Below are 15,109 nucleotides of genomic sequence, written 5' to 3'. Positions count from 1 at the left end.
CCCCAAGCATAAGTTAAAGTTATTTCAGCGAACAAATGCGAGATCAGAAAATGAATTTCGATTGTGTTCTATCGTATTACAGTTCTCCAAGTTGGCAAGTCCTTGGGAGTCACCTAGTTTAACCCCCTCATCTTACAAGTGAGGAAACTGAGGCCCACAGAAGCTAATTACCTTGCCCAAGGCCGGGCCACTCCATCAGCAGAAGTCAATAAACCCAGGCAAATATGTTCTTTCTGTGCTTTGTACTTTATTTCTCCTGAGTATAAATTTCGGTGGCCAGTGAGGTAATCAATAGGGAATGGACCTGATTCACGAGAAAATAAGTGCTGGGAGATGGAGAGACGGTTTAGCATCCAAAGGATGACGTTTTTCAGAATGTTCTTCCCAAATAAAGCCCATCCTGATAAACAGGCTTCTATCACAGGCTTCCAGTAACCACTAAGTCCCACCTGTATGGACTGGTTTTAAGTCTGTTGCAGGGGAGAAATATGACACATGGAATTTCAAATCTGCAGGGGTGCTGTAGCCCATTCATTTCAGATTACAATAGATCATGGGTCAAATAGCCCCGCTGGTCAAATTTGATACGGCAACCCAGCTCCATCAAACGTAAACACTCAGATGAAACAGAGACGGCGCAAAGCACACTTTCAGATATCTCTAGACCCAGGTGGCATATTTCTTTTCTGCTGGAGAGAATGCGATACTTGATGTTTTGAAATATGAACTGATCTATGGGAATAACGCCTCTGACAACAAACTTGGTGCTAAAAGCCACCAATTCCAAAAAATTAAAAAATAAAGTAAGAGCCATCCATTCGGTGGTTGGGGACTTTTTTCATGGGATCCCATTTCAGCTCTTCCTCTAGAAATCGGTAGCAAACCAGGATTCAGAAACTTTACAGAAAACTGTCTAGAATTCACCTCTTCGTTAAGGCAAGGAGTTTCTGCAGAGAGGAAAAGAGAACCACTGTAGAGAGGGGGAAAGAATCAATTCCCAATTTGGTAAGCTTGCAGGTAGTCTTCCATCAGCATTCTGGAGGTCCAAGAACCCCCAGGGACAGAGATGCAGACATACAGCAGCTAGGCACCAGCTTTGTGGCTCGCTGCCACTTCAGCTTTTCTTGCAAGTAGATGGTGCAGGTCATTCTAACAGTCAGCTCTTAGTCTGTGTCCTAGTCCTTCATCACATCAGACAGAAGTCAATACACCCCTGAAAGCTTTACTTCCAGAGAGCCATGACCTAACATTCTGCAGACTAGAAGATCCCAACTGTAGGCTGGTACCACAGAGAACCACGCACACAGCTGGGCAGAGGTTGCCTCTCCAAGGGCATGGCAAATGCTCACAAAACTTCCAAGCAACTTAAGGAATAAGAAAGACCATCTACTTTGCATTCAATGCAGTCTAGACCATTTTAACATGGAGCCTAGAAACTTCCCAGGTGAGGGAGAGTCAGGGCCTACACTGTGTGCTGAGGCGTGCAGGGATGGCCGTGCAAGGAGAACCTCCTGGGCTTCATGGTCCAGGGTCCTCATGGTCACGAGGGGTTGGGCTTCATCCAGGAACGAGGTCAAGCCTCAGTCAGAAGATCTAGTTTGGTGTCAACAAACACATCTCTGGTTCAACCCAACAAACAGGACCAAGATGGCTTCAGGTAAATGCACACCTAGACTGTCAATAAATTACCATCAAAAAAGAGTAACTGGTGTTCATCTGTGAACCTGTAATCCAAGGACGCTGAGTTAAGAGGGGCAATTTCCCCTCGCTCTCACAAATTATCCCCGGATGCTGCTGGCAGATAAGACAAAATATATCCCACCAAAGGGGTATTGCTCAGACCCACGGAGACATATCTTTGGATTTTATTTTTACTCTAAGTGGACCGTTGAGGGAATCTCTAACACCCTGGAGACTACCCAGGGGACCCAGGATGAAGAAAGCAAGGTGACAGTGACTAAGTGTGCACTGCATGCCAGACGAGGTATCACATGTACAGATGTGTGATCCCAGGCATGACCAAATGGAGCTACTCCCCAAATACTAAAATAATACATGTAATTATACCTAAGATGCTATTCTGGGACATTTTTTCTTCTTCTTTATTCTTTCCCACACTTCCCAAGTCTTCTCCAGTGACTGGATTGTTTCTATAATCAGAAAGTGTACTGTTAAAATAATAACAACAGGGCTTCCCTGGTGGCGCAGTGGTTGGGAGTCCGCCTGCCGATGCAGGGGACACGGGTTCGTGCCCCGGTCCGGGAGGATCCCGCATGCCGCGGAGCGGCTGGGCCCGTGAGCCATGGCCGCTGAGCCTGCGCATCCGGAGCCTGTGCTCCGCAACAGGAGAGGCCACGGCAGTGAGAGGCCCGCGTACCGCAAAAAAAAAAAAACAATAATGAGACAAGTCTTCCCAATGCAGGTGGAATCCTGGGTCCCTATACTGAAAAGGGAAGCCAAAAAATGGCTATTTCAGTTGACATCAGAGTCACCTGACATCTGAAAAACTTCAAACCCACTTCACACACTCACGACACACTGTAAGAGCTTTCCCTGTGCTAAGCAGTTCTAAGTCCTGAGAATATCAAGTTAGAAAAGACATCATGTCTTATGGGGAGGAGAAACTGAAATGGGCAATGAATAAAAATTATCAGTGGTTAAAGAATTCCGTTTTAAATTAAATCATCTCTAAGGTTCCTTTCAGCCTAAACACTTCATGATTCTAATGCAAGGAAAAGTATAATGACTGTTCTAGGAGAGGAGTAATCCAAAGGCTGTTTAGAGAACAGGAGAGGAAGAGATTAAGTTAGATTATGACATGGGGAGAGGGGGCAGTGGTTTCCTGGAGAGGGCCACAGAGTTATTAGAGCCAGATGTTTTGGGGGGTGGGGGGGTCGTATTATTTATTCGAAATCCAGGGCATGTTTGGCAGTTACAGTGAATCAACCGAAATACAGTTAGTTCAAGTTGCTGGATCTTTGATTTCACCGTTGTTCAGGATTATACCACAGAACGCAATGTAACCTGCGGAAACTTCCAGGCTCCCCCGCAATGCATCCTGGGCAAGGCTGGGCCCAGCTCCTTCCGCCATCCTGAGGAACCCCTACACTTGGTCGCCCCTGGTCGCCGTCTGGCTGCGGTGCGGGGAGGTGGCCTCTGGGCTGGGCATCCAGTGACTTGGGCTCCTCGCTGCCCCAGGACACTGGCACACGCACCTTCACGTGGAGGCAGCCCCGCTCCTGCGCCGCTGCTTCTAATCTCCTGCGGGCCCGTTTCGCGTCCCCCAGCACCTGCAGCTCCTCTAGCCTCTTCCGTTGCCACCCAGCGCCAGGGTGTCCTGGGGCCCGAGTCCGCCCAGCCTCTCATCCCCAATGGCGACCACGCCTAGAGCCGGATTTTAAAGGATGAGTAGGATTTAAATAAGTAGACAGAGAGAGAGAAGTGAGAGATGAAAAGAAGTAAGAAAGGCCCATGAGCAAAGGATGCTGGGTCAGTTCAGGAAACAGCAAGTAACTATTGAATTAAAAAAAAAAATCTTTGTTGGGTATTTACTGTGGGCAGACCCTGCATTCAGCATGAAAGGTGCAGAGAATGTGTTTGATGAGACAAGACTCCTGCTCTCAACACCCCACTCCCATCCACAGGGGATGGGAAATGGGCCATGAGCTTTCAGATGGCAAGAATCTGGTCTAGCTCTCTCCCTGCTACATGGGAGGTGCTCTGTTTGATTAACAAAGGAACGGATGTGCAGACACACAGCACACACACTCAAGATAAAAGATGCAGGCCTGCTACCCAGGCCACTGGACTCTTATCAGGGGTTAGGGCAGCACAAGCTTCCTGGGCTGAGGTTAGTGGCATGACCTGGACCGGAAGCCAAGATGGCAGGTAAGGAGAGGATGTTTAGGCAGCAGAACCGATATGGAAGTCCTGAGAAAAGGGAACGTTTGTCATATTACGAGAATTAAGAAGCCCACAAACACAGCAGTTGACCATGCTCCAAAGCTGTTAGTGAGTCACAGCGTGGAATAGTGAGAAGGACACTGTCCTGAAGTCAAGACAGCCAGAATCCAGCTAAGGCTCAGTCAACACTCCCGGGGGACACTAAGCAAAGCATGGGGCCTGCCCTGTACGAGGCATCTGCCATGCACTAGCTCTTGGTATCCTTTGGCCTCCCTGGATCAGTACAGCAACTCTGAGTGGCAGGTATTATTGTTCCTAATTAGAGACGGAGAGAGTAAGATTAAGAAATTTGCCCATGATTACACATCGAAGAGGGGGTACGGTTGGAATTCCAACTCAGATCTCTCCCCAAAGCCCACCTTCTTCACACACCTGCTCCTCATGTGATAAGAAGTAATAAGCTTAGCTAGGGACCCACCAGCCTGTGGCAAGATTTCCAAATATGGGAGCTGCCTAAGCCCTCCCCTCCGCATCTCTATAATGCTATGTGATGCAGACCACTAGGAGTCATAGAATTGCCTCTAACAAGATCCCACTGTGGAGAGACGCTTCTTTCAGTAAGAAAAGAAGGAAATGCCTTTCCTAAGAAATCTCTAGTTTAAAGTACACACACATACACACACGCACGCACACACACACGCACACACACTATGGCAATCAGGTTAAAAATGCAGACTGAGGGGTCATTTGCAATCCTGAACTTGGAGGCAGATGAACCCCAATGTGATAAGCAGAGAAACAATGTGAAACAGTCACGTGCTAGTCACAGGCAGTGGGGTTGCCACCTGTCCGCAATAGTTAGCTATTGAACCCAGCTGTGACCTCCACTCTACAGAACCCCAGCTCTGCGATGCTGGGCTTTAACCCAGGGCTCAGAAAGCAGCAGCCTCCTCTCTCTCTGGTCTATCCTGACAGCATTACTAATCAACTGACTCTTCTGGAGGGCTGCAAACAGGGCAGGTAGGCTGGACAATAAAAGCCCTCCTACAACGGGCTTCGCTGGTGGCTCAGTGGTTAAGAATCCACCTGCCAATGCAGGCGACACGGGTTCGATCCCTGGCCCGGGAAGATCGCACATGCCGCGGAGCAAGGAAGCCCATGTGCCAGAACTACTGAGCCTGCGCTCTAGAACCTGCGAGCCACAACTACTGAAGCCCGTGCGCCACAGCTACTGAGCCTGTGTGCCACAACTACCGAAGCCCACGCGCCTAGAGCCTGTGCTCCGCAACGAGAAGCCACTGCAATGAGAAGTCCGCGCACCGCAACCAAGAGCAGCCCCCGCTCGCGCAACTAGAGAAAGCCCGCAAACGGCAACAAAGACCCAACACAGCCAAATATAAAAACGAAGAAATAAATTTATATTAAAAAACCCCTCCTACGAATCTTGAAAATAACCCCGCCTTACATCTTGTGACATCTAGTTGTCACAAGGCACAAGAGATTTTTCACATATATGGTCTCACATGATTCGTTCTCCCTGTGAGTTACAAAATCACATGTTACTATCACATGTTCCACAAGCAAGTCAATACCGAGAGAGGGTACATAATACGACCCAGGGAATAAGCTAAGAAATGACGGAGCTGGGATTCGAACCTATGTTCTCCTACTCCCAATCTTAACTTCAGCTCATCCAGTCATGTCCAGAGACACACCCCCTGGCCAGCCCTCTCACCCCAACTCCTTTCCTTCCACTCTGGGTCAGCAGGGCGATCTCCGCTGCGTAGACACTGTTGAATCAAAGCCCTCCTCTCCTCTTCCAGGAAAGAAAAGTATGTGCCTATCTGAAGTCAGGCGGTCTTAGGTCAGGGCTAAGAGTGTACCTGCCCAATCATGCAGCACACCTGTTTACATGGCAGTCAGCGTCCCACACCTGGCTTCTGGGACTTTTAACCTCCACAGACAACCTTTCACTCTGCTAGAATCATGGCTCATTCGCTAATTAAAGGGTATTATGCACACCAGCTAAGAACTTGGAATAAGGACGCGTATGCGAAAGCATTAGCCCTGGAGATGGCACTAGGTACGCTTTGCAGAAAAAGAAAACCAGGAAAAATGATCCACCTGGGGCAGCCCCTCCCCACACTTCACTCTCTAATAAGCTAGCCACAGCTCATAGGGAAGGAAGCCACCCAGCATAGGACAAACCCAGGGAGAGCCCAGTAAATTAACCAAAGGGAGAGGGATACGTAGTAGAGAGAATGAATGAGAGAGAAAGCTGGTGAGCCAACTTCTCCCATAACCACCTGTGAGGTCTCGCTCTCCTCCGGTGCACCCCAGGCCAAGGACAAGCACACCTGCACCCCAGGCCAAGGAGCCAGGGAGACAAGGGCGAGTGGGAAGGATTAGCCCTCACTGCAAGGTCTTGGAATGAACTTGGCATCATGTCCGCGCCTTGTAGCATGGCTGCTCATTGCAATCAACGGGTGAAAAAGATCAGCCTCCTGCCTGGAGTATGCGCCAGGCTTCCTAGAGTGGGTGCCCTTTTGGACACTCTCCTGAACAGCTTGGCAATCCAGCCCTGAGACCCATCCCCTTTTCAATGCTAGAGGAGGTCATCCATTGAGAGTCAGTCTAAGGAGGGACACTCAACCAAATCAGTCTTGAACCTGGTAAGGATGGCAGATAATGACATGACACTTACTAAGTAATAAATTGTGTCCACAGGCAGCTTCATTATTTAAGAGACAACCTGGAAAGGTCAAAGGGTTGGGTCAGGTTTTACAGCCTGATCTTGTGGCCTCTTGGGACCCCAGGGACCGATATGATAGGCTAAGTACAAAACTGCAGTCTGGGATCAAAGAACCTTTACTTCTAAGTGGAACTTGGTCATGAATTGAGAGGAAGCCACTAGGTGGACATGTGGTTATGAGGATGCTTGAGAACTTGGCCCAGGGTCTGCTACCAACTGCAGCTGCTCTCGGTGCCACCTTCTCTCTCTCTCTGCTGTCTGCATGTTCCATGTGTGTTTCTGAGCTGCGTGGTGCAGTGGTGAAGCGGAGCGTTGCCACGGCACTAGAAAGCACGGGGTGGATACAGGGATAGTTTCAGCCTCCAAGAATGAGGCTTTTTCCCCAACTCTCCCCAAGCCACCCAAGACATTGTGCGTGACATGTTTTCGGATCCAGTTTGCTCCATTTAGAAAGGCTTCCAGGACTGCTTGTCCCTTCCCCCCAGCTCAGACCTGCTTCCTCTTTAGCATACATACACCACAGCCTGATCTCGCTGGGCTCTTTTGCATAGTGTTTCAAATGGATAATACAAAACAACTCCCCCAGGAAAGAGAGCTCCAGGGGATGCCAGAGGCAATGAGCCCTCCCCAGCCCCGTGCCCCACCCCCACCCACCCCCAGGCACTCTTGGCTTTTCCAGAATCAGAGACAGCGCACAGCAAGCATAGAGGCTGTGTGCAGAGACTGGTTGTAGCATTAAAAGAAACTCAGAGCAAGAGTCTGGTAGGCAGTGGCCCTGAGAGCCGGCGGGGAGTGGATGCACCACAGAGAAAGGTAGAGCATGTCTTAATTAGGCAGAGGACCTCAGACAAGAGCTGACAACAGAGTCCAGTCTCTTTGCAATTGCAGTACCTGCCACCCCGAAATTACAACTGCAATTTGGCTCAAGGCTCTGAGACTCAAAAGCTCTCGGTTCTCCCTTAAGGCGGCTTTGGGAGAAGCGGCCACACTGGGCTTCCGGAGGGTCCCACAGCACTTGATGTCCCAGACCCGCCTGGGAGCAAGGAGGTGTGGGCAGCTGCAACCAGACCTGTTATGCCAAGTTCTGCCCAGCAGCCCACTAATTAGGCAGACACAGAACCCTGGCAGCCACAGCTCTCCTCCCATTCTTCCCCTGCCCCTCCAGGAAGCCCCGTCCCGAATGGGATCCACCTCCCCCTCCGCTTTTCCTCTTTACTCAGCTCCACTCTCCTCCTCCAGGCTTGCGGATCTCACAGCTGCTCGCCCCCTCCCCACACCACCCCTCTGTATCCACGTATCCACGTTGTTAAGGGATCATCATACAGACAGCAAACGAGCCTTTGAGTTTCAAGCTGAAACTCGCAGACCAGCCAGCCTGCAGCGTTTCACCCTCCCAGACACCTCACTGCCCGTCCTGTGCATGGGTCTCCACACAGACCCTCCTCTTTGGCCCAGGGACCCTGAACATCTCTTTGTTTTTGACCTGCCAGCAGACCAGACAGAGACCCGGGGTTCCCCTGGCCTCTCCTCTCCCTGCACGGAGCTCAGAATCCACACAGGAAAAGGAAGGAAAGAGACTTCCACACCTTTGCAGCATCACCTGCTCCAGCAAGCTCCCAAAGCCACTGGAACCATCCAGGCTGCCTGGTGCCCCCCACCCCCTTTCCTGGCAGCTTTAAGCTCCAGCCCAGCCCACAGGATGCAGTGCCTGATGCCACTTCCGAGCAGAGAGAGAGAAAATGCCACCTCGGCAATGACAAGCCGTCCCAGTCACACAGCTCAGACACTGAGTGCCCTGGACCACAGACGGCTCAGGCCTCCTCCCTCTGGGTGGGTGGAAGGCAACTCAGCACCCCTAGGGTAACGATCCGCCACCACGGCCAGGCCCCCCCTGCTCGCCCCGCACATCTGACCAGACAGGAGTGCTCCAACCCAGCAGGCAGGCCTCTCCGACCAGTTCCAACAACTCTGGCCAACTACCCTCTTGGCCTCCAACTGAGACACTGCTCTCTCTCCTGCTCCGAAGCACAGAGAGACCTCGAACCAAGCCGCAGACCGCCAGCGTGGTACTTCTCAAAAGGACTGAGCGCAAAAATGAGCTGAAAGCCAAGTACTCACTGTGGTGAAGTCCTGGTGGCCACACTCCCGCCCTTTGAACTTGCAGTAGAGCATCATATCCTTCAGGTCATGGCCCACGCGGTGCAGGAACTCCAACATGCTGAACTGCTTGGGTTTGTAGTGCTTGAAGTTGGCCTTCTGCCGCAGGGCCTCCAGCACCATGGGGTCAGCCAGGTGCGGGTCCGGGATCTGCAGGTTGACGTCCAACAGGGCGAGCAGCTCCCCGGCGTGGTACAGGTCATTGGTGGTGAGCCTGGAGAAGCGGAAGCCGTTGAGGTTACAGAGGGTCACGGCTGGGAAGACCAGGCTTTGGGCCACCACCTCATCCACCTTGGTGACGTGCTGGTAAGAGAAGTAGTAGGACACCCTCTCAGAGCTCTCCACCAGCAGCAGGCCCAGAGAGCCCACGAAGGCCATGGCCCAGAGCACACGCCGGATGGTCAGCGGCCCGTACACGAAGATGTGGCGGATGCCGTGGAGGGTGGAGGTGTTGGCGAAGATCTGGATGCTAGAGGGCTGCAGGCTACCCTCGCTGGGGCTCTCCTTGAGGTCCATGGGGACCCTGTGCAGTTCCGCAACTGGCTTCAGGTTGATCAGATTTCAGGGAAGAGTTCCCAGTCCTCGGGCTCTGCTTAAACCTTGACGTTCAAGGGAGGGAAGGAAAGGCAAGCATCAGGCCAGGTGCCGTGAGTTTATCCTGAGAGCCCAGCCGCACGCTGCCAGGGGTGAGTGTTTATGTAAAACCCATTCAAACTCTAGCTCCTGATTTTGTCCAGGCGATAAGGAAGGCTGGTTTTATTTAGGGAGACACCAAGGTGATGTGGAAGAGATGTGGGTGGGAAGGGAGAGCTTAGCCAATGGAAATAAAGTCCTCCCCCCTACACACGCCACTAGAGACAAGATTAAAAGCGAGAGCGAGGGAGAAAATGCTTAAAACAAGTCGCTCAGCAGCTCGGAGCCTGTTAACCAGTGCGTAATGCCCCGCGTTAACCATCCTGGGGATGTCAGGGCGGCCACGCTGATGCACTGCGGCCGGGCGCAGCGGCCGAGCTTCAGAGCCGCTGCCGCCGCCGCGGCTCTGGTCCTCTCGTCTCCCCGTACTGTTTTGGACTCCGGATTCCGTTTCTCGCCGCCGGCCTCCGTCCCTCCTCTCCTACCTCCTCCTCCTCAAGGGCCCCTTTTTTTGGGCAGAATTCCAAAGGCAGGCGGGCCGCGGCTAGCGCCTCGGAGAGGCGGTAGCGCGCGGCCGCGGAGAGGCGAGGACCGGGAGGCTGGGAAGGATGCTGGAGGTTCGGAAAGGGACTCGTCTCTCCCCGCCCACCCACCCCGCCCCGCTCCGCCTCCCCGAGGAAAAGCGAGGACCCAGAGGGCACCGAGCGAGCCGGCCTCCCTCAGCCCCTCCTCCACCATCCTGCTGGGGGCTGGGAGAGGGCAGGCGTGGGGAGGGGTGTGGCGGGGGCGGGGGTGTTGCGGGGGGGCGCTGCTGGGGGCGGGGGACCGGCGAAAGTTTCTTTTTGGTCTTTTTTGGAGGGAGCTAGTGGGGGCTTCTCGCCCAAGGTGGGGAACCAGCCCTGGGAGTGAGGACTTGACCCCCGCCCCCGTAAATGGCAGGAAGGCACTTGGTAAACTCCCAGGAGCCGGGTATGCGGGTGAAGGCAGCATTCCTTCGCACCAATATTTGCTCCCGGGTCAGGCTCAGCCTGGGGTCTCCGGACGGGAGACGCTGGAAGCGGGGAAGGAAGGGAGCTGTAAAAAACCACAGCGCCTCTGCTGCCGGCGGGAAGGGGACATTCCAGGGAATGAGATGCCCCTGACAGAGGCCGAAGAGCCAGACGCCCCTAGGAGGCCAGACGCCCCTAGGAGACCAGACGAAGAGCAACGTGTAGCCCCACCCCCCGACCGAGCTGTCAGGAGGTTCTGCATCTGAAAGAGAAAGACAGCTGGGGTTCCAGGTATGGCTGGATGCCTTCCCTTTGGGCTGTGCGTGTGTGTGTTCTGCCCCAGGATTTGCCAGATGGAAACACAGCTGGAGCTATAGGTGGGAGAGAGGGATTGGGCTTTCAGCCACCTACCTCCTTTTTCCTGAAAATCCACTGGAAGTCAGCTCCTGCTAGCAGGTGGGTGTGGCTTGCCCTGTGCCGGGGATCAAATGGCTGGAACCTATAGAATCAATGATGCTAAATCCCCTTCAGGAGGAAAGGAACAGAAAGTTCCAGTGGCCAACCCAGTGCACACTCCCAGTCTGGAGCAGAGCCACATGGAGGCGCCTTGCTGAGCCAACCTGGTGTCCCCAGGGCATGCCCAGCTTAAATACTCCTTGAGAAGAAGGCAGTTTAGGGAATGTCCCTCTTGGTTTGCATCTACTCTGAAATGTTTCTCTATCCCATCTGCCCTCTCGCTAAACCAGAGCCAAACCAGGAACAGTGTCCGGATGCACATTAAATGAGTGGTTTACTGGTCCTGGGAGCTCGAAGGGCAGAAGCGTCCTGAATTAGCAAAATGACAGAGGCCAGTGAACCTCATGTGTGTGTCATCCCAGGGGTCCCAAATCCCTACCTTAGGGCTGCCTACATGGGGATGGGGTTTTCAAAACAGGGGTGCCAAAATTAACTAAGACTCTACCGTGTCAGGACCGGGGGAAGATGTCTGATTTCACTTAATGCTTTCAACCACCTTGACAGGTGTGTGTTACTACCCCAAGTATACACACGAGGAAATGGAGGTTCACGAGAGTAAAGTCACACAGCTCATAAGTGACGGAGCTGGGACTTGAACTCAGGCACGTTAGCCTCCAAAACACAGGCTGAAAAGCAAAGCCAAGACACTCCTTCCCAAATTTAGGAAGAGGACAAACATTTCCACCCCACGTCCCCCAACACACAAACACATACTCACAAACTCACCTTATACTACACACAGGCCAGCTCCTCCTTCCGCAGACGTGAAGCAGCCCTCCTCTTCCTCTCCACCAAGCCACATCCCTGGTGTCCATGTTTCTCACAGTGCCAGGCACTCCTCCTACAGGAAGACTTCCCTGATGCTCCTTTGCAGTCTTTGGCTCATCAGCCTTTTCAACAAGTCTGTGGATCTCTAACTCCATACCAGACACTCCGTTGGTTTTGGGGAGACAAAGAGGAATGGGACACATTTCCCACCCTTGATAACTCAGGGTTCAGTGGGGCTGGAGCCAGTGTACGTTTGCAAACTGGCCCTGTACACACAGAAGGCAGGGAGAGACCGAAGAAAGAGGCAGCCGCTCCGGGTTGGTCGGTGGCAGGTTAAATAAGCAAGAGAACTTACACACGAGGTTAGTCTTGGGCGCTGTGAGCGGAGTAAATCTCTGCACCCACCACCCAATTGTAGAAGTTGGTACAGAGGCCTTAAGTGGGCTCAGGCACATATACCATCCAGATGGTCTCAGCACCACCTTACTCTCTCGAGGCCGTGTCCTTAAGCAGCTTCTAGCTTGGGGAACGCACACTCCAAAGACAGGGAAGGCGAGGAAACTCTGATTGCCCTGGTCGCGTCCTCTTGAAGACCTCCCCCAAGACTCCGCCCCTCCTCGTGACCCGCTCTAGTTTGCACCGCGCCCCGCCCTCCTCTGAAACGTTCCCGGGAAAGGTCAGCCCGGGTTTCACTAACGTGGAGCTCGTTAGATGGTTATCTGGCTACATTGGAGGCAGATGCCACAGCAACAATACAAGCACGTGCAAGAGAAGCACAGGTTAAGACAATAATTCCCCAAATCAGTGGCAGCTTCTCCCACCAAGAGCCGCCTGTTCAGAACCACTGATTTATAAGTCCCCTAGGCTGGGGGCCGGAACACTTAGGGCATCCACTTGTGGCCTTGTGTGATTTAGTAAAGCCAGCACAGTAGCAGACAGAAGACTCACCAGGTATGAACACACAACATTCTGCTTGGCTAATGACACAGGTGCCTCCTGGCGAGGCAGTGATGATGTCCAAGTCCATCCTATGTTGGAGGACAGCTTTTCTCATGAGAGACATGTCAGTGTTCAGTAAGGACAGCCTTTGTTGGCCTTCATTCAGGGCTTGCTGGGGGATTTAATAAGGGCCTCCGTGTGTGCTACAGTGTCCTCCAGGCTGATGGAGGAGACAAAGATGGCGGCCCAATGATGGTACTGGTGGGAAACAGAACGTGTGTCCCGGGCCTCGAGGAGAGGGAGGTGGCAGCTTTAGGAACTTGACCTGGTTGTGCGCACCATTCGTCTTGGCCAGGGCAGGCAGCACTGTCAGGTGTGAGGAGATGGACTGGGGGCGGGACAGGCCAGACCAGGACCCCACCTTTTCCCCTCAACGCTGTGTGTTTCATTCCAGGTCTAGTGTGTTTCCACAGGCTCAGCCTGCAGCAGGACAACGGGATCCCAGTGGAGACTGAGTAGCTGTTCCTTACCCAGGGGTGCAAAGCAATCCACCCATCCCGATGGGATGTCCCATTGCAAATTCCAGTAGAGGAAGCCTCTCCCAGGCATGACAGGGTTTGGTATTCTCAGCAGCACAGCTAGCTAATCCACGGTGAGAGTCCGGGCAATGGGTTGTTTCCCACCATTTCCATATCTTTACGGGATCGGGTGCCTCGGCAGGGGTCCCCAGTGTGGTATATGGGGCAACAGGCCCTTACCTGACCGAGCTGGTGCTACATGTTAGTAATTTTATCTGCTGCTTTAATATCCCATTTTTCCTTTCTACTTACCCTGCTGCTTGCAGGGTATAGGGGAGAAGGACCCCTCATTCACTGTTATTTCTTTTGCCCCATCTTGTACACCATGACCTTTTCAGTGTGACCCCCGTCACTATCTATTCAATGACGGTATCCATCCACGGTACTCAGCCTCTCTAAGCTCCCCCGGTGGTGGCAGCCTGGTTTGCACAGTCACAGGGGAAAGCTTGGGTTAAGCGAGACGCTGTGTCCACACAAACCAGGGCAAATTTAGAACCCTCACTCAACAGGAGGGGGCAAATGTAATCCATTTGCCAATCTCTCGCCACTGGGTGCTCCAGTGGACAGCCCCACTCGCCTTCGGCAGTTGCCTTGAGCGTTGCTTAGAACACATAGGACAGACATGCTGTTACTACATTTACCAGATCACTGTATTTCGAGGGCAACCCGGTGTCCTTGGCAACACACTATTCCACCGGAGCGCCACGTGTCCTCTCTTCCTATGCACCCAGTGTATCTACTGAAGGGTCAGTTGCTACGGCTTGTACCCAAGCTAGGGCATCAGCTTCCTGATCACCAGGTGTCAGTGCCTCCTGAGTTGGGACATGGAAACAGTGAGGACGGCCTCAGGCTCTTGCAGGTGAACCCAAATGTCTTTTCGCCTATCCTGACCCCACGGGGGCTTATTCATGATCATCTACCCCTAGGCTTCCCTTTGTCCAAGCCTTAGAGCAGCCCTTTAGAACAGCCCGACCATCAGTGCAAAGGGTTAACAGCCAGGGCTCATGAGTGATCACCGCCACATCACTTGGAGTTCAGCCCTCTGGCTGCTGTGTTTCGTTCCTGTTTCCAGGCGTCTATGTACAAGGCATCAGAGGGAAGTTCTCCCACTCCCTCCCTACAGGCCACAGGAATAACGGCAGGTGCATTTGGAGAATGTACTTTCTCTACAGGGCCTAGGAGCACCTACCTTTCTAGAGACAGTGGGCTGGTGGACAGGGTACTCCCCTGCTACAAATATATGTGTCACTTAGTCACAGCTGGGGTTTGAGCCAAGACAAGTGTGTAGATGGAACATATTCTCAACCCACCCCTTGATAGGAAGGGAGGTTCTTACCAGGATGTGCTGTTCCTTTGTGAGACTCAACCCAGAGGAGCACTGTGTACCCTGCCAGGACCTGTTGTTTTATAGGAGTATATAGGGTTTCTGCCCCCTCCCAGAGCTGGGACCAAAGTCCTAGAGGTTCTCTCTCCTTCTGCTGTCTTTGCTGCAGTACCCAGTCATACCTCTAGGAGTCCCAGACACATCTAACTCAGATGATAGCCCTGCTCCAGAGATGCCCGGAACTTTCATCTGCTTCACTAGCATTTTTGCCTTCTCAGAGGCGGCTCACTCATCTCATCCCCAGTCCCATACTTTACCAGGCGGCATAAGGGACAGGTGGGGGAAAAAGTCCTCCCAAACCCCCAAATCCCTACAAAGGCTGGCATCTCTTTCATGTTCTTAGAGGTTGGATAGCCTTGCACCTTGTTAATCATAGCTTCTGGGACGACACATCTTACCCAACCAAACGACTCTCAAAAACCTCATGGTAGTGCCTGGCCTTGAATTTTTTTGTGGATTCACTGCCCATCCTCTCCTCACAGATGTTCCA

At 52.6% G+C, this 15,109-nt stretch overlaps 1 protein-coding gene across 1 annotated transcript in view; it reads right to left on the bottom strand.

Annotated features, from left to right (window-relative positions):
- ASIC2 (acid sensing ion channel subunit 2) overlaps positions 1 to 9,610 on the bottom strand; it is a 1,018,908-nt gene extending 1,009,298 nt beyond the window's left edge. The window contains exon 1 of the mRNA XM_059998040.1: positions 8,774 to 9,610. Coding sequence (XP_059854023.1) covers positions 8,774 to 9,328 — 555 coding nt within the window. The 5' untranslated portion in view covers positions 9,329 to 9,610. The remainder of the gene's footprint in view (positions 1 to 8,773) is intronic.
- Positions 9,611 to 15,109: the final 5,499 nt, after the last annotated feature.

The sequence above is a fragment of the Delphinus delphis genome, chromosome 19 (genome assembly GCF_949987515.2).
Source record: "Delphinus delphis chromosome 19, mDelDel1.2, whole genome shotgun sequence".
NCBI lineage: Eukaryota > Metazoa > Chordata > Mammalia > Artiodactyla > Delphinidae > Delphinus > Delphinus delphis.
Note: the sequence above shows the minus strand (reverse complement) of the source record. Positions and strands in the feature narration are given on the sequence as shown.